The sequence below is a fragment of the Pan troglodytes genome, chromosome 8 (genome assembly GCF_028858775.2).
Source record: "Pan troglodytes isolate AG18354 chromosome 8, NHGRI_mPanTro3-v2.0_pri, whole genome shotgun sequence".
Taxonomy (NCBI): Eukaryota; Metazoa; Chordata; class Mammalia; order Primates; family Hominidae; genus Pan; species Pan troglodytes.
The window spans coordinates 89,119,923-89,141,928 of record NC_072406.2 but is presented as its reverse complement, the minus strand read 5'-3'; the positions used below and the strand labels follow the sequence as shown (position 1 = coordinate 89,141,928).

The following is a 22,006-nucleotide window of genomic DNA, read 5'->3' as shown; positions in this document are numbered from 1 at the left end:
TTGACCACGCTGTACAGAGAGATGCTCAGAGTCAAACCAGCATCAAACCCTCATCTAGTGAAGATTCGTGTGTGTATGTATGTGGGAATGCCTGACCCCAAGATCCAAGATCCCAGTTTCCTATTCATCTGCCAGCATAAACGTATATACAGGAAACACTTCAACACTTAAGAAAAAAAGATTCTTTCTTTTAAAGAACCATCAACTGTTTGGAACCTTGGTGCTATCTTGGGCCAGGCGTCTTGTCTCTAGAACCATTCAGAGACAGCTGGCTGAAAGTTGTTGTTGATGCGATTCTGCTTTCCTGAATTTCATGGCAAGGCCTTGGATCACTTGGCAAACCCATCTTTTACAGCTACTTAATTTTCTGTGTGCTTAAGATATGGATGTTATACTTTGCTTGTGATTTTGGAGTTCTGGTTTCTGCTGTGCTGGCCATCAATTCATACTAAACCAAACAACTGGGGCCCATTTGGCATTTGGTGTTTTAAATGTAAAAGGACATTTGAACTACATGACAAATGCTGAAAAACAAAGCCCATAGCACCAAGAACATAAAGAAACTGTTTATAATGAAAAGGTGGTTACATTTTCAGTCAATCTATCACTTTAATGAGCTCTTCACATTTCTTTGATTAATGCTTGCAAAAGGGGAGAAAAAAATTGATGTAATGGAAACAAAATGGTATATAGTCTTGGCAGCATGAGGGGGGATGTCTGTGTGTTTTATTAGTATCCCCTTGATATCATTGTCTTGTAATGTATATATCTGCCTTTTCCCTGGCATAGTAAGCCTCTAGTTTACTGGAAATGTGATCCATCATGAAAGAGGAGATCCCATGTTAGTGGCAAAACAGCCTTTGTCCTCTTGTGGTGGCAGCAAAGAGGGAGGGTCCCAGAACAGGAATTAAGAATAAATAAAAACAATAAAGAAAGGCTAGCATAAGCTGTGCCGTATTGAAATTGGGGAGTCCAGTGGGTATATGAAGATAAAACAGAAGAATTAAAGATGCTTAACAACATTTAAACATTAATATGTAGTAATTTGTATATATTTAGTAATAATTCATACATTTTAAAATAACGAATAAAGGGGATGGAAAAAAAGGCAGAGGAAAACATCTTCGTAAAGTAACTAAATGTGAGAAGTTATTCAAGGCAGACGTCCTGGAAGAGGTAAAGAAACGACAGGAGCTGGGTTGGGAGGGAAGAGGGGGAACAGCGTTTCTGAAGTGGGTAAGGCTGGTGGGAGCAGGGATGGGCATCAGCAGGTGCCACTTTCCCTCTGTGTTGGAAACCAGCTCTGACTGCTCCTCCCTTCCCCTATGTGCATGGGGCATTGTGGGTTTCTTGGGCTCTTCACTGCCCATGTGTGCTTTATGTAAATGGCCTCTGCTCTGAGATTAAGTAGCTCTTACAAGATGGTGGGAGGCTGAAATAACAGAGAACTAGGAAGCCTGAAAACTCTCTCTGGGCCCTGTTCTTTTAAAGCCCCTTTGCTTTGTAACCTTGGCCTGATCACTTCCATCTCAGAACTTCAGTCTCCTTAACTGCCAAATCAAGTGGATGTTCAAAGACCTGTCAGACCCTTACAGATGAACCAGCTGTGTCCATGCATCATGTTCATCAGCTGCTCTCAACCCATAGAGATCACATGAGGTTTCGAGATTTCAGGGTCTTTAACATCAATTTATAATTTAAAAAAATTTTTTCATTACATAAATAAAATGTGTTTATTTTAGAAAATTTAGCAATTATAGAAACCAAAAAGAAAATGCACATTCCCTGTAATTTTACTGCTCAGACATAAGAAAGTTGACATATTAGTCTTATTTCCATAGATATAAATACTTTTACCCTCAAAAAAATGGATCGTACATGTCAGTATGTTACCTGTGGTTTTTCACAAAAATTTTATCATGACCATTTTTCTGTCGTGAAATGTTTCTCTGCATTATTTTTAGTGGATGCATACTTAACCAATTTCCCTAAAATTGGACATTCATGTTGTTTTCAATGGAATGTTGTTACTTAATACCTATGAATGAAGACCCTGGCAGCCAAATTTTTAATGTAAGGAAATTATGGCTGTACACATATTTTTAGAAGTACAATTGCTTAGGCCAAAGTGGAGGTAAAATTATAAGTAATTTGATCCACACTGGCCAAGCAAGTATGTCTCATTATATTTTATTTTTTGAGACAGGGTCTCACCTTTTCACCCAGGCTGGAGTACAATGGCACAATCTTGGCTCACTGCAACCTCTGCCTCCCTGGCTCAAGCAATCCTCCCACGTCAGCCTCCCAAGTAGCTGGGAATACAGGCACACCCTACCATGCCCAGCTAATTTATTTTATTTTATTTTTATTTTTATTTTTAGTAGAGACGAGGTTTCACCATGTTGCTCAGGCTTGTCTTGAATTCCTGAGCTCAAGCAATCCACTCACATTGGCCTCCAAAGTGCTGGGATTACAGGCATGAGCCACTGCATCTGGCCTTATTTTTAAATTGTAAGATGAATTAGGATAAGGTAAAACTGAGAAGTTGAGATGTTGTGGAGAAAGCAATGATACCATGAGCCCTTGGGTAAACAGAGACATTAGACCAGGTGAATATTAGGTTTCTCTCCAAATCTGTAGTTTTAGGTGTGTTTGAGTTGTTACTAGCTTTGTCTTTTTCTTCCTTCCTCCCCTTAACCAACCCTTCTGAGAAACATCTTACACAGTAAGCTCTTTAAGCTAATTCTTTTTTTTTTTTTTTTTTTTTGAGACGGAGTCTCGCTCTGTTGCCCAGGCTGGAGTGCAGTGGCGCAATCTCAGCTCACTGCAAGCTCTGCCTCCCAGGTTCAGGCCATTTTCCTGCCTCAGCCTCCCAAATAGCTGGGACTACATCTTTAAGTTAATTCTAAGGAAAGAGACTGTCTGCTTGGAGAGACAAGTCCTATAAATATATTTGTTTCATGTGTGTGAGACTTGTCTAAGAGCTGAATATATTTTACAAAGCTTAATGGGCAAATAACTATAGAGAAGTTTTGTTTGTTTGGTTGGTTTAATTTGCTTTGGTTTGGGTTGGACCCAAAATGTAAACTCTAAAAAGGATGGGGCACTTTATTCAGTGGGTGGAGTCAACTTGCAAAGGTGCTAATCAAAGACAGTCTCTAAAAAAATGTACCGCTAAAAATGTCACTGTTAGTTACTGTAAATAGAAAGAAACGAGGAGAGTATTAAGCCAGGTCTTGTCCCTGGTCACTGGAGACAAGCAGGAAACCTTAAATGAAGATGCAGTCATTTGTTTCAGTAGAAAATCAGGCCAGCATGAATCATTTCACCGCGAAGAGAATGGAGATTTTTCTCAGTTGTTGTACTAGCTGGGACATTTTGGCGCAAGTGAAATCCAATGCAAAAAGGCTTAAGTAAAAACAGAGACATATAACTAGAATGTCTCTGGTTTTAGGCACATTTGTGTGCAGGAACTTGAACAATGACAGAGCTCTATCTCATTCTCTCCACCTCTTGGTTCATTTGCCCTGTTTTCATTCACCCCATGGTGGGCTAACTGCTTGCCAGTAGCCCCACACCTGCAGGCTCCTGACTTTGCAACCACAGCACCTTTACCATCTTTTACATAATGTCCTGGGGAGAATATGGACAGGCCCTAGATTGAGGAGGACAGACTCATCTCTAAACCGATGATGTGGCCAGGATTATGCAGGACCATGAGCGGCCCTGTGAAGTCAGGATGCCTGGCTTCATGTTGCCACTTCTGTTTCCAGGGTGGGGGTGGAGTTTCTTCCCTGCACCCCCAACAAACACTGTGGAATGGGTTTCTTATGCATAGAAGGAGTTAAAAAGGAACAGAAAACAGCAGATATCAACTATCCTGGTTCTGCTGCTAACTGGTTCTGTGATCTTGGATATAATAACTTCTCCATTCTAAGCCTCAGTTTCTTCATCTGAAGAATGGAGGAATTGATTAGAGGATTTTTTAAACTCTCGTGTTTCTAGCATAGAATGATTGCTGAAGAGGCAAAAGACACCTTATGGTGTGGCTCAGGATCCACAGAATTATCTGTTTATACAGTTTCCAAGCACTGTCATTAGGCTTTGTGCGGGGGAGTCACAAATTGGCAGGGGCATTTCCCCGCTTCCCCCCTTGACACTGACCTCCAGCACCTTGTTGGGGGCTACCTCTACCCTGTTGGGGTAGCCTTTGGGGAGTTTCAGGAGAAGCTGCTGCCTTGGTAAATAATCTTTTTTTTTAATTGAGTAAACATGGTCAGCTGCCTGGCCTTCCTGACTCTGGATTCTAGCTTCATAGGAAGCCACTGAAAACTACTGTGAAAAAATATTACAAGGTTAAACTGAGGTTTTTCCTTTGGCTGGATTTTTCTTGCAGTCATTTCCAAAAACCTATTTCCCAAATCAACCCGGTGTGTGTGGATTTTCTTCCCCTACAAGTTAGAAAGCAATTGTGCTTCTATACATGGAATTTTCTTTACTTCAGCTGCTGAAGCATTCGTTGGAATACATACTGCAAAAATGACTGCTGTGGCTATTACTGTAGTTGCTCAGGGGAGCTATTCAGATGCCTCATTTATTGGAGCTTAATAGATTAAAAGTCCAAATTGAGTCTCATGATATAAGCCTAATCAAGTTCTAATCTGCATAATTTTCCCATAAGCAGCAATGGGAAATTTGGATAATTTATGTTTCAGCAGTTGCCAATCATGTGTTAAATAGCATTGTTGCATTTACTTATCAAAATATTTTTATTGATCTGCACTTCATCTGACATTTGCCTTTGAGGTTTTTTCCCCTGGCATTAACAGGAAATTTAATTCATCTCATAGATGATGTAATATGAGATGTTTCTCTTGATTTTAACATGTCTTTATAGATCATTTTTAAAGGTGATCTTTCCCTTTTACAACTTCATATTGAATACCTGTCTCAGCAAACCTAGATGACTCGGCCTAATTTATTTCCCTAGTTTAACGTAGCATATGGATTTCTAACCATCATTTATATGCACACAATAAAAGATAATTTGGCCCACCATTTGAACCAATTCCTTTATGTTAAGTCTATGGGGGTGGGAGAAGCACTTACCTTCATTTCTCCATCTATTCTAGGGGAGATGATTGATAAGAATTTCCATCTCCCTCTCTCCCTGGAAAGGCTCAGGGATTTAACTAGGGAAGATTTAGAAAGTACTTTGTGTTTCCCCCATGGAAAAGTACTGTAATAAAGCATTTATTATATGTACTGAGTTGTGCATGCTGCCATACCAAAGCAAGTTAAGCATAACTACAATGGGTCCCAGTTGTTATCTGCTATTGTTTAAAAGTGAAAACAATAAAAAGTAAGACTGGCTCAGGCCTCAGACTTGCCTGCCAGGGACAGTACCTAGAAGGAGAAGGCCAGCACCCAAGTCAGGGATGCGGCACAGCCTGCAGGTGTCAGGAGTCTGAGGTCAGACTGCCTGGCTGCGGCTCCCAGGGACACTTACCAATTGGGTATGCTTGAGCCAGTTACGCCACTGCTCTGAATCTTATTTTCCTCTTCTACAAAATGCAAATATCAACAGTCCCTAAACACACAGGGACTGTTATGAGGAATAAACAAGGTGGCCCATGAAAAAACCCTTAGCCCAGCCTGGCACATAAGAAGCAATATGGCGTGGTGGCTTAGAGGAGACACTGGGACTTGTTTATCTGGGTTCCGCTCTGAGATCTGCTAATTCCTAGATGTATGTCCTGGGGCAAGTTGCTTACCTTCTCTGTGCTTCAGTTTCCTCCTCTGAAAAATAGTAGTATATACATAGGATGGTTCTGAGAACCGAAGTTATTACGTGAGCAAAATTCAGTACATAGTAAGCACTCAGTAAATGTTGGCTATTTTTTTTCTTTGGGTTCTAGTTCAGCCTTCCCCCTCTCTTCTTCATTCTCAATTATTAACCAGTTTAGGTCTAGAGTATTCTTGCCTCTTCTTTGAGTCTCATAAAAACAATGCCATTGAGCCTTTCTCATTTTCTAATGCACTTGGGTTTACAGTGTCCTAGAACCCTTTTCCAGCCATTACTTGTGTATATCTTGTCTGAGCCATAGTCCTTCTTTCCTTATGATCACATAAGGAATATTGTGTATTCACACACACACACACACACACACAATGCTCATTGCCTTCTCATTAGTATTCTAGGATTTTCTGTGTGTGAAAAATCTTTTTTAAGAATCTACTAAATACTTCTTCAGTTCTTTATCCATAGGGAAGGGGAAGTGATCCACGAATATTTATTGTATACCTAATAAAATATTAATATTGGTAGCCAGCATTTTTTAGCACTTGCCTCATACCAGATATTGTACTAAATGTTTTAAATACATTATTTTATTTTATCCTTACAGTTGTCCTATGTGGGAGGTATTTGTGGTTTATCGATGAAGAAGCAGACTTGGAGAGAGTCTGCACAATGCTTATAGTGCCATGGCTTATAAGTGGAGGTGCCAGAATTTGAATCCAGGACACCTGACTTTACAGCCCATGCTGTTAACAATTTCATTCTATTTCTTTTCTATGTGCTGGGCATTTTGTAGATAAACTGGGAAGTTCAAAGAAATGAAAATCCAGTCTCTGACCTAAAGTTCTTATACAGTATATAGAATGAGAATACCTGTCATAGGATAAAGTTGGTCAAGCACTTATGCCTCACGCTGAATGAATAAAATAGATAACAAAAACCTGCCACACCGGCCACTGAAGATTGGAGTGGGGAGAAAACTTACAGTGTAAGGAGGTCAGGTGGTCTTTGGAAGTTATTTATTTTATTTTTATTGTTTCCAGAAGTTATTGGGGTATTGGGGTACAGGTGGTGTTTGGTTGCATGAGTAAGTTCTTTAGTGGTGATCTGTGAGATTTTGGTGCATCCTTCACCCAAGCAGTATACACTGCCCCATATTTGTAGTCTTTTATCCCTCGTCTCCCTCCCACTCTTAACCCCTAAGTCCCTGAAGTCCGTTGTATCATTCTTATGCCTTTGCATCTCCATAGCATAGCTCCCACATACCAGTGAGAACATATGATGTTTGGTTTTCCATTCCTGAGTTACATCACTTAGAATAATAGTCTCCAATCTCATCCAGGTCACTGCAAATACTGTTAATTAATTCCTTTGTGTGGCTGTGTAGTATTCACTCACATATATATATATGTGTGTGTGTGTGTGTGATGTGATATATATGTGTGTATATATATATATATATATATATATATATCTCACAGTTTCTTTATCCTCTCATTGATTAATGGGCATTTGGGTTAGTTCCATGGTTTTGCAATTGTGAATTGTGCTGCTATAAACATTCGTGTGCAAGTATCTTTTTCGAATAATGACTTCTTTTCCTCTGGGTAGATAACCAGTGGTGGGATTGCTGGATAAAATGGTAGATCTACTTTTAGTTCTTTGAGGAATCTCCACACTGTTTTCCATCGTGGCTGTAGTAGTTTACATTGCCGCCAGCAGTGTAGAGGTGTTCTCTGTTCACCGCATCCATGCCAACATCTACTGTTTCTTGATATTTTGATTATGGCCATTCTTGCAGGAATAAGGTGGTATCACACTGTGTTTTGATTTGCATTTTCCTGATACTTAGTGATGTTATATACAAATGGCCAACAAACATATGGAAGTCATTTTTAGCACAAAACTTGCCTCCCATGGCCATGATCAACAAAGTGCTATGGGGACATGGCTAAAGAATCAGGAGCCCATCTGGTGATAGCTTTGGCTGTGGACAATTTAAACTTCAGTCTTTTCCTGATTGAGGACTTCTCATTCCATGTCTCTAATGGTGATATTCTTAGTCATCTTTTCTGGCAAAATAAGTGGTTGTTTCTAAAATTAACTTCCCAAGTGTTAGTTTAACTAATGAAGGGAGTGTTTCCCAGTTTCACTGTTCTCTAGCTGTAGATCTCTGGAGTATATTCCATGTGCCAGTGTGTTCACATGCAGAACTAGGGCGTTGTTTAATGTAGAGAGACTTCAGGTGCTACCCATGATATAGTCATGGCTGCAAGCAATAATGGGAAGGAGAGCAAGACGGTCAGAGATTGGGCCACAATTTAGACCTGCCCCTTTATCAAATGCAGCTATGAGGAATGGGGTGGACACCATCCTATGGCATCAAAGGCCGGATTGCCTCATCCCTTTATGGAAGGTGCTTGAATTTCTCTTCTCTCCAAAGCCATTTAAGGAATCTGGGGCAATCCTGCTGTTTCTGACCATAATTTTCCCATATCAGTACCCCTAAGAAAGAAACAATGCTAATAAATTATGTTCACCTTTAACATAACTCTACACCAGGGAAAAAGAAGAAGCCAATTTTGCTGTTATTGTTGCCTTTTGCTTTTAAAAATGTGTGACTAGAAAAGTAGGGAAACAAAAAGAGGCATGAAGTTTTCTTACCAATAAAAGCACACTTTTTTGGGGAGTCATGCATAGGGGAGAGTTGGGCCTTCAACAGAGAGATGTCTTTGGACACCTACCATAGTTTGTCAGTTGCAGATGCTAATGGAACCAGGCCTGGTGACTGAAGGGGAAAATGGAATATGAAAGCAAAATGAAAGAAGCCTATGAAGCAAGCATGTCATTTCTAAATGAAGGTTTCATGCAATGGAATTGAGTCTTTTCACAGCTGAAAATGGAATCTTTAAATAAGATAAAATAAAAGGATGCCATGGCTTGTTGCGAGTTCTGTAATGAAATACAGTTTTCCTAATACTGTGTGACCTGCATTTCTCCCTGCTTTATGGGTGCTATTCCTTGACGTACAAACCCGTATTTTCTCAAGTCAGCATTTGATGATGGATGTCAAAATACAGGCCATGTATTATGCATATAGCATTACCGATTTAAGGTGTTTACTTGTCAAGTTGAAGAAATTCAAAAACGTCACATCCACTGAATCTGCACAGCTGTCACTTCCAGTTTTTCATGTTTTTGAATGAAACTTCTAATGAAAACAGTTTAGTTTTCCCCTTCACCATCCTAGAAGAAAACAGCTAGCATTTAAAAATGTGTGTTTTTGGTTATGTGGTTGGCTGAAAAACATATATTCGAAAGTTTGAAAAGATGGACACTACAATGTCAATCAAAATGACTTACCCTTTTCATAGTATATTAATGTAAAGAATCAATTTAAGTGCAGTCAGGGAATGGATATTAAGTAAAACTTTGTCTTTCTTTTTGAAAGTATGGCACTCAGTGATAAGAAATGTATACACGGGAGAGCAGAAAGTAAGAAAACCCTTTTATATTTCTCTGGCATTTTATGCATTATGCACCTCCAAAACAACAGGCAATTATTGAGCTCCCGTATTTCATTCCTGACTCACACCTAGCCAAAATGCCAGACTCAACACAATCTTGTCACATTGCTGGAAAGTGAGTCAGATATCTGGTCACATAGTAATCTATTTGGAGTTTTATCCTTGGAAATTTAGCAAGTGAATTTGTTCCTAAAAGTCCCTAATTCATTGGTAAGCCCATGTAGCATTCCGCTGAAGGAAAAAAGGAGAAACCGAAGTGAGTGTGAATGCTTGCCTATCATCTAAATGTAATTGCACTGGGTCTTGCCACTTGCGTGGAGCTGCCGTATGCTTCGTTAGAAAAATTAATTTTCACCAGATGAATGTAGGAAGTAAATAGGTTTCTAATATTGATATGTGTCCATGCAAAACCTTAACGAGGCAGCCATTCTGCCTAGCCAGAATATTTCTCACTCTCACTAAACTGAAAGTTACAGTTGTTCCAACCTCATCCAGGTATGTACTTGGCTTGGACCTGGGACCCAAAGAAGCCCAAACTGCAAAATCGGAGACCAAGCAGGCTGCTTTCCAATTTTCCTGTGTCCACGTATACCTTATGTGGTCTATGTTTGGCACACTGGGAAGTTCAAGGGATCAGCCATAAGCAGGTGGCATATACATTAGTCAGGAGGATTTAGATGCAAGTAAACTCCTTCTCCATTTAGCTTAAACAGAAAGAAAAAATGTGTACATCTTATTATATTGTGTGTATGTATATGTATAAATACATTTGTGTATGTGTGTGTGTGTGTGTGTGTGTGTGTGTGTGTGTTTATGTGTATAAAATCTCACATAGGGAGAAATCCTGAGGTGGGATGGCTCCAGGCTGCTTGCCCCAGGAGCTCCAGGACAGCTCTTCCTGTCATTCACTTGAGCCAATATCACTAAGTTAGTTATGCCCTCAGCTGGTGCCTCAGTTCCTGGCACTACAGGCACATAAAACCGTGCTCAGTAAATTAAAAGAGAATCTCTTCCTATGTGTTTCTTTTTAAGAGCAAGGAAACACTTCCTGAAAGCCCCAGGAAGATTTCCTGACACCTCCCATTGGCCAGAACTCTGTGAAAACTGAGGCCTAAGTCACTCACCAGCAAGAGGATAAGCAATTGATTGGTTTACGGTAACAGTCAGGCCAGGTTAGGTTATGTTGTGGTAACAACAACAACAAACAAACAAACAAACAAACAAATCTCAGCGGCTTAAAGCAACACAGCTTTATTCTTGACTCACTCAGTATGCTTTGTGGGTCTGGGTAACTGTCCAGGGCTGTTGTCTAGCCTTCATCTCCATAGTAACCTGTATTCTCACAGTTGCCATGGCCTGGGAAGAGAGAGATGGCTGTCCAGTACCTGAACCAGCAGTGATATGCACTGCTCTGCTCACTTTTCATGGGCCAGAGCATTTCATGTGTCACATGGCCATACCTAACTTCAAGAGGGCACAGGGGATAATTCTCCTGTGTCCCTGGAAAGAGATGGGAGCCAAGATCTATGAGCAGAATAAATAATTGGTATGAAGTCTGGATTTTTTAGGGAACTATGAAGTGAGTTACGATTATTTATAATGGTTTCCTAGCCTGTCCTTCTAAAGAATTAATCATCAGAGTTTATCCTGGGAATACTAATTGTTGACCTGTGAATAATGCATAAGCTACATTTTTGGGGTTGTGTGTATATAGTGTACTCTGATTATTTCCAAATTTTCTACTTCTCTGATTTTTCTTCCTCCTCTGTTTCCTTCCCACTAGGGTTCACACCTCCAGGAATGGATAGATCCTCTCCAGATAACAGCCCAGTGCACGGGATGTTACGTCAACCATCCATCACAACTGGGGTCAACATCCCCATCATCACTGAACTAGGTAGGGGTCAATGTCAGCTTTGGGGGGAATTTTTGTTCTCTCTTTCAAACCATACAGGATATGAGGAGGTTGGTTTGTTTCTTAGCCCTTTCAACTTTGTAGTTGCTATGGGGTTTGTTTTGAGGGGGCTGGGAGGAAGATATGGGTAGAAATATGGCAGATTACCGGAAGGGAAAACTGATCTATCTTTCTTCTGAGATGAATAGACAGTTTCCTTCATGCTGGTCACTGTTTTCAAAGGAGCATGAGATGATGGATTTGCGATTGGGGCATTCAATTGGGAATGGAGAGGAAAGGAGGAAAGGCTTAGTTCATGGATTCTTTCTGGTGATTTTTACCGTAAGAACCTCTTTTGAGCATTCTGTCTGGACAGCTCCTACAATCTGAGTCCTCCACTGATATACAAAGCCTCGGATCTAAGCCAAACCCATTTTGGGAACAAGGTAGAAGCCCTGGGCTAATGTGTAATAACTTGACATTTAACGTATCGTAGTTGAATATCTCAGCCAAAAGCCATTTTCAGCAAATGCCATTCTGGCCCCCAAAATGATGGGGTTTTGAGGGCCATGTTGGTTGGACAATAGAATCTAACTTCTAACCTGGCCATGGCACTCCCTGTTACCATTAGTGAGTGTGCAAAACTGTAGAGTGGCCTCTTCCCCCAAGACAAATGCAAACTACCTGTGGTCCGGGGTCCCTTTACTTGAGAATGTTTCCTCTGTTATTCCCTCACTCTCTTCTTTTTCTGTACTTTCCTCCACTCCCTTTCCCCAACCCTTAAATGCTGTATCCAATTAGCTAAACCGGGCAAGTTGCCTTTGGTATCAGTCAATCAGGAAAAAAACAGTGGGACGCACATTCTAATGATAACTGAACTGGGTAAGAAGCACTGTTTTCCTTCACATCAGTATCTCCTTTTGTTCTGTTGTTGGTGTTTCCAACTATCATCGGCTTGTTTTTATTTCACCGGCTGTAACAGAAAGGCTACCCCATGGCACTGCTTTGAATGTGTTTTATTTGTGGCTCTGGTTGGAATCGACTGTCTTGTTCTGGCCTTTCTTAATGATTTTTTCCCCACACAGCATCAGTAAACCTTTGATCACACCCATCTGACCTGGCAGTTGTTTCCAAAGCATCTTTGCTCTAATTCATTTTCTCTGGCCTGAGCCTTTTTTCCCCACTTTTTTTTGTCACCCCGCTCTCCCGCCTTCTCCCTTCTACTCCTCTTCCAACATACTGTCAGTTTGAATGACATGTCTTCACAGCTCTTAGAGGAAGTCAAAGGAGAATATCAAAATTTTAAGATAAGAAACCCAAGATGGCGCTTTCCCTCCAGCTGTTTATTTTTCTTTATTCTGACTTTATTTGCCTTTTTTTTTTTTTCCCCCTACTAGGGCATTTCTCAGAAGCTCTGGTTCTGAAGCCATAAAAACACCTGGTCCCTAGGAGAACTTTTTTTACTAAAGGCAGATTTCAAGAAGGGTGCAGAGGATAAGGTTAGCAGCCACCCACGTGCAGCCCTGCACTCTGGCCCCCAATCCCAGCCCAGAATCCTCTCTGGGAGATTCACAATGGACTCAGGTGGACGATAAAGGCCTCCAGTCATGACTGCATTTGTTAGGTTCTTCCCCACTTCCCCATGACTTGGTTAATAACTCCATGAAGGGCACCCATCAGCAGCAAGTCTCAGAACTGGGGATTGATCTTCTAAATAGAGACAGCAAAAGTGCTGCTCAGCAGAGGGGTGGATAGAGAGGTGGGAGCACCTGCCTTCACATGACTCACAAATGAAATGAACACTCCATTTTCTTGGCCCAAAAATATATTTCAAAATAAGGGAGCAGGCTTTCAACACAGTAATCTTGCTTGCGAGATGTCTAGAAACCAAGGAATAAATTGTCCACCACTCAGCAGTGCATTATTGTAGATATAGCTATTTATCAGGACAAATTCACTCAGGTCAGGGAGTATCACACTATTTTCTGTTTCCAACCATAGGAGGGGTATCTTTTTCATGTTTAGTGTAGTTGTTTAAAAGCCCTAGGTTTCTGGATTGCTCTCCTCAGAACTGGAGGGCAATAAGAGACCCAGGGCTCATGTGGTCCACACCTCTGGTTGGAAAATTAATCCAAACATCTCCATCTCACAAACCTACAGCAGCATTTCAGAATCCTCACTGCCGGGAATTTCATTTTCTATTTGGAATTCACGTGCCGCTGACTAACTAGGATATCTTAATTTGTCATTAGTAGACGAGAAAAGGAAAAGCTTGGTGCCCCAAACCTAAGGCAACAATTCTGGTATTTGATTAGCATCATTGACTCTCCTGAAGCCTTTGTCCCACACCAGATTTCTTCCTTGTGTTCAGAGAATCTTTCAGGTGCTCACACCACCCTTGTCTTCTGCCTTGAAACCGATTTCTCTAGCCACTATACCACCCTCCTCAGACCACTTCACCTCCCACATCCCCCACAAATACTTCTTATTTATCTACATGTTCTGAGATGTGTTCTGCATTATGCCAGGCCAGTATAATGAATTTTAAGAGACACAGAGGGCACCAAGGCCACACAAGCTTTCAAAGCTGTGTAGCACATTCCACTTTTCATCTACTTGGAGACTCTCAATTGATGTTAGCATGGCAAAGGCTCCTCAGAGTCTCACAAGAAAGGACTGTGTTACAGCTGTTTCACTTGACTATTCCAATTGTATTTGACCACATATGCTTTGGGGTGATTACGTGGGTACCTCTTAGCACCCACATAATTACTGTTCTGTGAAATAGGCCTTGAGTAGCATTGCTTGCTCTCCTTGTGAGACTGGGTATTTCAGAACGGTATACAAGGTATTCACTGGACCCTGGCTGGTCTCTTGGAGCGCTTTTCCTATGACCCCAGATGTCTAGCTCACTGGCAATCTGGAGTCCCCTCCCCCTACTTGGAGTCACTTCACCTCCATATCTGGTACCAATGCTTCCCCATCTTCCTGATAAGAGGTAACAGATGCTGTGCTTTTCGGAGCATTGCCACACGCACCATTGGTGGCTATTAAAAGTAACTAAAACCACATTCTTCCATATGTGGTCTCCAGTTTACATTTTCTGATTCACAAAACAGAAAGACTAAACAGTGGCCTACAACATCCCTTTGGACAAGTGAAGGGAGGTGAGGAAAAGCTACCTCTTGAAAGACCCCTGAGCAAGACCTTCAGTGTTTCCAAGAGAGGCAGAGGGAAGCTGGGCATTTTCATGCTATAATGGGTGGACAGGTATTTAATGTCAGAAGGGAGATCATGACAGCAACTGGTATTTATCAAGTCATGGCATGATCCAGATGCTGGGCCAGGCTTACTGGGCACCATCCCATTCGTATGAGCCTCCTGACAGCCTCATGAGAGAGCTGCTGTAACTCCCCCATTTTACAGAAACAGAAACTAAGGTATAGAATGATGAAATGCTTTGCCCAAGGAAGTTGGCAGCACAGGCTGGACTGAAGCCCAGTTGTCAGAGCCTGGATTTTGGACTTTCACCACTAGCCTGCAATTCAATTGCTGCTTAAACAATGGGGACCCAAATGTGACCAATTTTGGAAGAACGGAGCAAAGATTTTCCCCATTAGAATTTTTCTCTGGGGAAACAAGATGATGTCATTTAAAAATACTAATTCCATGCCTAGCCTTTCATGCTAGTATCATTTATTCTGCTTCATACAATAAACAAAAGTTTTTTTTTTTTTAAAAGAAGAGTTATCAAGAAAGTTGCTTAAAAATTAAAACAATCACTCTAGAAAAAAGAATTAGCTGTTGATACATTTAGAAAGGAATCAGGGAAAGGAAACCTCATCTGTTCTCTTCCTAAAAGCACAATAATTATTTCAGAAATTGTGAGTGCCCCCTTCTCCCATCCCCCCACCAACTTTTCCCCTATTACTTGCTCTGCGAAACTGATAATTTCCAAATCCAAGATGGGAATGGAAATTAATTTGTCATTTAATTTTTAATAAGTTAAAGACATCTGAGTGACACAACTAATCAGTCTGCACGTACATGCGGGAGGAGTCCTTGAGGAATCCTCAGATGGAAATGAAATACAGCATCCAATGCTGCATCTGCTTGAATGCAAGCACATAAAAGATTGAGCTGTTTAGGATGGGAAAGGGAGAACGTGGGCGTCCCCATGCAACTCAAAATTCAGAGCAAGTCCTTGTCAGCAAGCAGCAGGAGACAGCCAGGCATCCATCCCACCTGGGGTTTCCTGTGTATTAAACAGGGCCTATTGGGTGTGGACCTAGATTTAGGGCCTGGGACCCCGGGAACTACCCAGGCCAATCCCAGTGGGTAGGCTGCGGGTTATGCCTGCGGCTGAATTCCTTGCTATCTGCCTTTGCTGTGCTCCCCTTCCAGCGCTCTTTACTCCCAATAAGCTGCTTTCTTTTCATTGTGGCTAAAATGACTATCCCAGCATGGCTGCTCATCATTGAAATATGTCCATCTCTCAAAGGACTTGGTTACCAAAAAACACTGGAAAGTGTTTTTAGGTCATGATCCTAAAGCTATGCCAAAGGACTGGCCAGCACAGTCTATTGGTCCTCCAGTGGCCTGCCGTGGAGCAAGCCTGCTTGAACTTATTGCTCTCCAGGTCTCAGACACTTAAACAGTGACACAGGAACAGTCCATTGAGTCCCACTGCCCCCCTTACCCAAAGATCCATCTACAGCTTATTCCATGCTTTTGTTTCCTTCTCAATGACTTCAGTGTTTCTAAACCAGTAGCCTGGTCTCCCTCTGGCTTCACTGCCTGTGTGTGGTCTTCAGAGCTAATTCTTATTTTATGCTTTTTCTAGTGAACGATACTAATGTTCAGTTTTTGGACCAAGACGATGATGATGACCCTGATACAGAACTGTACCTCACGCAGCCCTTTGCCTGTGGGACAGCATTTGCCGTCAGTGTCCTGGACTCACTCATGAGCGCGGTGAGTTATCCTGTTCCCTCCTCCTCACTCAAGGGTGGAGGATGTGCCAATAGAGCACCTCCAACCTTTGAGGCCCTGGGCTGCACTGGGGCCACAGTGGAGAGCAAGACTCCTAGAAGCTCACACCCTAGAAGGGGAGACCCACATTATAAAACCATCACACAAGTAAATGTTTGATTATAAATTCCTCAAGTGCAAGGAAGGCAAGGCAGGCTAGAAGGAAATATAGGTGAGGGCTTGACCTGGTTTTGGGGATCCCAGAAAAATTCCCCAAGGGAGTTGTACATTTTATGCTAAAATTTGAGCCATAAAGAGGGGAGATCTTGGGGGAAGAGCATTCTCTGAAGAAGAAAGAAAGCAAATGCAAAACCTGGTGTTGGGGGGGACCTGAGGCTCTCAAAGAAGGCAAAGAAACCCCGTGAGGCTGGACCATGGGGAGACAAGGGTGCAGGAGGATGGCCAAGGTTAGACCTGCAGGACCTTGAAACACATTTTCATGGTTTTGGACTTTTTCTTAAGAATAATGAAGAGGCACTGAAGGATTTTAGTTGGAGAGTGACATAATCAGGTTCATGCTCTAAGGGGATTGCCTTGGCTGTTGTAGGGAGGATGATTCAGAGGTACAAGATGGTGGCAGGAGGTCTGAGTAAGAGGCTATCATAGCTTGGACTAGGATAGAGCTGGTGTTGGGATCGAGGGAGGTGGATGGAGCTCAGAGGTATCGGGCAGTAAAATTAATAGGACTTGGGAAAAGATTGAGCATGAGCAGAAGGTGGAGAGGACAGTGGGTCAAAGATGACTGCCAGGCCTGTCACTGAGACTGAAGTCCTTGGGAGAGAACCAGGCATGGAGGCAAGGCCTGGCTGGAAGGAGGGAGGAGTTAGTGGCAGAGAGAGGACAGTGGGCTGGCCCAGGGATCAAACACAACTTTGGTTTCTTTTATAACTTGATGTGCATCTAGCAATCAGGCATTTGTTTTTTCACTTTTGCAACCGAAAAACAAATAACGATTAAAAAATGGATCCCAACATAATAGAGCCATCTTTCACTGCAAAAGGCAAAAGTAGGCATTTAGAATGAGTCATAACCTGGTATTATGAAGTCTTCCCACTGAGCATCTTTATTTATTATATAGAAAATCTTCTTCATTTTGGAGTTCTCAAATTCTCAATTTGTGAAAAATGCAGACATAGGCTGAACAAAAACTGACCTTTGGAGAATGCATGATAAAGAGCTTTTCTGAACACATTAAAACCATAAACAGAACTCAGAGTTTTTACACACGTATATTTCTTAAAGTGCTGAAAGTTATTCTCCTGAATGTGCTAAACAACTGATATGCTAATTATGTACCGGTCTCATCTATTCATTAAATAATGCTAATCCCAGAAGGACCTCTATTTGAGGAAAGAAAAAACATAAAGCTTTTTAAGACTAATTTGGGTTATTCTGTATGCCTGAACATTGTCCAACTGCAAGCATATCTTAGTTAAAAATCAGAATTTTGGATTTAAAAATGACTGTGAGATGACATTCATCTGAATTAAGGTTAACTGGGCTTCATGCCATGCCATGGCTTTCCAAGCCAACAAGGAGATAAAATGGTCCTTGGAAAAGGGCTCCCTTGGTTTCCTGGGGCTCATGATCTTTCTTATGGCCTGATGATACCAAGGCTAACCTTTCTACCTGCTAGTGATGTTGGGCTCAGTTTGGGCAAACTCCTTGAGCAAGCCAGAAGGAATGATAGAAGCCTCAAGATGTGTTCCTAAGAAGACCATATTCTCAGTCATAGGCCTCATATTCTGCAAATCCAGTTTCAAATGGATTTTGGTAATTCATCTCATTAGAAATTTTTATTTTAGTTCTGATCCTAATTACAGAGATCTCAGAAGACTGTTCTAAGAGCTGGTTAAACTATTTACAGTAGAATTTTTTTTTTCAGAACTACAAAATACTCTGATAACATTTTTAAAATTCCAAATTTATAAAATTGTTTATGTTTCTACATATCAGATATTTAGTATGTTTCTAGCAGGACTGGCTACATAATTTGCAAGGTCACTTTTCATGAATTATTAAGAATTTCAAAATGATGACAGCAGAGTATTAAAACAAAAGAGACTTGGGGCTGGGCGCGGTGGCTAATGCTTTAACCCAGCACTTTAGAAGGCCGAGGTGGGCAGATCACTTGAGCCCAGGAGTTTGAGACCAGCCTGGGCAACATGGCAAAACCCTGTCTCTACTAAAAATATAAAAAAATTAGCTGGGTGTGGTGGTGTGCACCTGTAATCCCAGCTACTTGGGAGGCTGAGGCATGAGAATCACTTGAGCCTGGGAGGTGGAGGTTGCTGTGAGATGATATAGCACCACTGCACTCCAGCCTGGGTGACAGAGTGAGACCCTGTCTCAAAAAATAAAATAAAATAAAATAAAACAACAGAGATGTGTCTGAGTACAGCCCTGTGCAACCACATAGGCTGAACACCCATGAAACCAGCCCTGGTTCCAAGGAATAAAATCGGTTTGAGCACCAGAGAACTTCTTTTCAACACAGCCAAAGGGGCATATGGTAGCCACAGGGTGGAGGTGGGGGCCCATCTGGATTTGAGTTGCACAAGCATCTGTATCATCAGTAGGTAGTCAGTTCTTGGAAATTCAAATGAGAATCCAAAGTGAATTGATTTGAAATTTTTAAACAAGTCATCTCTCATCTCCTTTGAAATGCACACAAAAATGTTTGGGATAGTGTGACTAAGGCATGTTTGGATGCAATAGTATGGGAGCAGCATGTCTTCTGCATTCTAGCCTAGGATAAAAGGGTATCAGGAATCTGGTAACTGTCGTTGTATTTATCATCAGGAGCATCATTTACTAAGGGCCCAGAACTGTGCGAGGCACTTTAGATACACTATTGAATCTTTTGGACAATAATGTGAATACTCTTGGTTTAAGTGTTGAAGCAAGACATATTTAAGTAAGTCATTGATGGTAACTTTTCAAATCATTAATCAAAATGCCTATCAAATTATTCCAGGTCTTGTTTTCATTGTCTAGGATGAACAAGCTTCATAATGAGGTCTTGAGTAGGGTCTGAGTCCACAAATCCAGTTGGATCCAGACGTTTTGGTAAAATGTTACCTGTGATTTCTTTGCATTCTACCCCAACCTTAATGTATGAAAAAACAGATTAGTCAAGTGCCAAGGCAGTAACTAGAAGGAACAAAAAGGGCTGTCATGAATATAAATTGAGAAAGTGAGACTCCTCCAAACAGCAGGAGACAGAGGTAAACTTTCATTGCAGGCATTCACTCATAAGCAACATCACAACATCCACACACAAATCTCTTCAGCTGTTGACAGTCTCCTTATTCTAGCGCTCCTCCCCAAATTGTCATTTAATCATGTGTCTAAACATTCTCTGAATATTGTCCTTCATAACCCAACTCCTGCTGCTTACTGCTTCATTTGTTAAAAGAATAATATTTTGATTCATCACAGGCATTCCTGGAACAGATCAGGATGTTACAGACATGGCCCTGTGGCTTTATCTCACAAATCAGCAGCAGAAACACAGGATGAGAGGGAATAATTAGGTTTTTGGATATATGTCTCTAAGAAGATCACAACTTAGAAATGTATTTTTCAGAATGATACCATCTTGATGCACACAGTCGCACCAGATGAAAGGAATTCTCTCTGTTTTTAGGGATGAGACTCACATATGAGTATTCAGATTTCTTTTTCATCCAGCTATCACTTTCTCCCAACCCCAGCCCCAATTTAAGCTCCACTTGGACCCTGAAAAGTGAATACTGGACATGGACTCAAGCGCCAGATGGCTTAGATCTGGATTCCAGAACTGCTGTTTACTGGCTGGGTAACCTTAACCTCCCTGTGCCTCAGTTTTCTCATCTTTAAAATGAAGATAGTAATAGTACCTATGTCACAGGGTTGCAGAGATGAGTAAATGGGTAAAGGTTGTAAAGCGATTAGAGCGGTGCTTAGCACTTGACAAGCTCTGTATGTATTTATTGTTGCTAGTGTTTTTAATCAATACATTTATTGGGCACTTACTGGACACCAGGCATGATTCCCCATGCTGCGGATTCAGTTGTAAAAAAGAAGGATGAAGACCTTGCCTTCATGTTATTTAAACTTTCATTCTAGTGGGTTAAGAGTAAATAGGTAAGTGAATAAATGAATAGTGTCACATAAGGATAATTGATTTGAAGAACATGAAATAGCTTGAATGGGTGTGGAGACCTGTTTTACCCTCAGTGGTCAGAGTAAAATTATCCTAGGAGGTAACATTGAAGCTGGCACTGAAAAAAACAGAGGGAGAGAACACTGTAAAGGCCAAAGCTGCACAGTGGTGACAAGCTGGGTTTGGTTTGTTGGAGGAAGCAGTTGGAGGCCATTATGCTTGGAATGTGGTAGACAGGAAGGCAATCAAGAAGGCAAGGCCGCTGGCCACACTGAGTATTCCGAGTACAATAGACCACATCTGGCCAAGTTCTAAGTCTGGAATGAGACACTTCAGACTTGGCGAGAGGATCCTCCTTCTTCTGAAAGCCACCAGCTTCCTCCTAATGCCACTGTTTCTGGATACGCTGGCTAGGACAGTGAGCTCATCACTGAGTTGATTCCTGAAGTGCAACCCTTGATTATTTTTTTGTCCAACACCCCATCCTCATGCACTCATTTTAGAAGAAGAAATAGCACAATATATTGGCATAGTACTTGGCTTGATATCTTGTTTCTAATAAAAGATCTGTAATAGAAGTCTCGAAATGTCACATTGCAGTCTACATCCACCCCACAGACAACTTCTGCATTTATCAAGTTTTTATTTTTAAATTGAATTTGTTGCCAATATTTTAAAATAAGATTTTATATAAAATCTGGGTTCCTGCCTTCTTTAAATTAGAGTCAGAAGGCAGAGTTCCAGATTCCCGTAAAGCAGCTATTGGCTTGAGCTGAGCAGCTGCTCCCTTTAGCCACAGTCCACACTACTCTCTATTGTATCCCACCAGGCCTGCTTCATTCATGTCCCTTCCCTGCTTGGTTCATCCCACTGTCCTGGCCTTGCCAGCCTCCTGCGTTTTGCTTCTAATCTTATGTGTCTGCATTGCAATGTCTGTGGTCAGACAGCATCCTTGGCCTTCTGGTCACTTGCTTGTCCTCTGAGTTAGGAGGTTGTGCACATGATGTCCATTTTCCTTGAGCCTTGGACCTTTCCTAAACACATACCAATCACACTGAACCATCGTTATTGAAGGAGCAGTGAGGAGCCACCTCCTTCTGAGGAGAAAAAGGGGAACCCTACTACAAGAGCTAATGAGTTCCAATGCACACAATTTGGGAGTGTTGTCGTTTTTTTTTTAGAAAACAAGATTTAATGAAGCTTTAGGTTTGCAGGGCCTGCCTAATCTGGAAAAATAAAGAAAAAGCATATTATAACAGTGTTAAGAGAAAGAGCAGAGAAAAGCAGAGGCCCCTTTTGCTAGTGTACGATACATCTGAGAAGCGTGAATGCCAGCCTATGGAGAGACCCATGCTGCAGGATCCCCCAGGAGCTAGAGAGAAATTTCAATGTGAGCCAGTTAAGGCAGGTGTGTCTTTGCTCTGCCCACTGCACCACAATGCCCAGGGCAGGAGTTTGCATGTCCAGTGCATTCATATTTTCAGAACAAAGGCAGTGACTTGGAGGAGGGAAACTGGGCCATGAATTAGGACTTGTAGCTTCTGGTCCTGGCTCACCGGCAGCCCTTGCACATTTTTTCTACTGTTAAATGGGAATGATGTTACTCC

General features: G+C 41.5%; 1 protein-coding gene across 36 annotated transcripts in view; it reads left to right on the top strand.

Moving 5' to 3' along the window:
* The window catches only part of KCNMA1 (potassium calcium-activated channel subfamily M alpha 1), a 764,605-nt gene that overhangs the window by 711,237 nt on the left and 31,362 nt on the right, over positions 1 to 22,006 (top strand). For 24 of the 36 annotated variants that reach the window (XM_024346463.3, XM_054659720.2, XM_054659719.2 and 21 more), the window contains 2 exons: positions 11,111 to 11,224; positions 16,065 to 16,195. In XM_024346463.3, the coding sequence (XP_024202231.1) occupies positions 11,111 to 11,224; positions 16,065 to 16,195 (245 nt within the window). Of the gene's footprint in view, positions 1 to 11,110; positions 11,225 to 12,022; positions 12,104 to 16,064; positions 16,196 to 22,006 lie in introns of all 36 variants that reach the window. The other 12 variants (XM_054659718.2, XM_016918668.3, XM_063781912.1 and 9 more) reach the window with 1 other exon arrangement.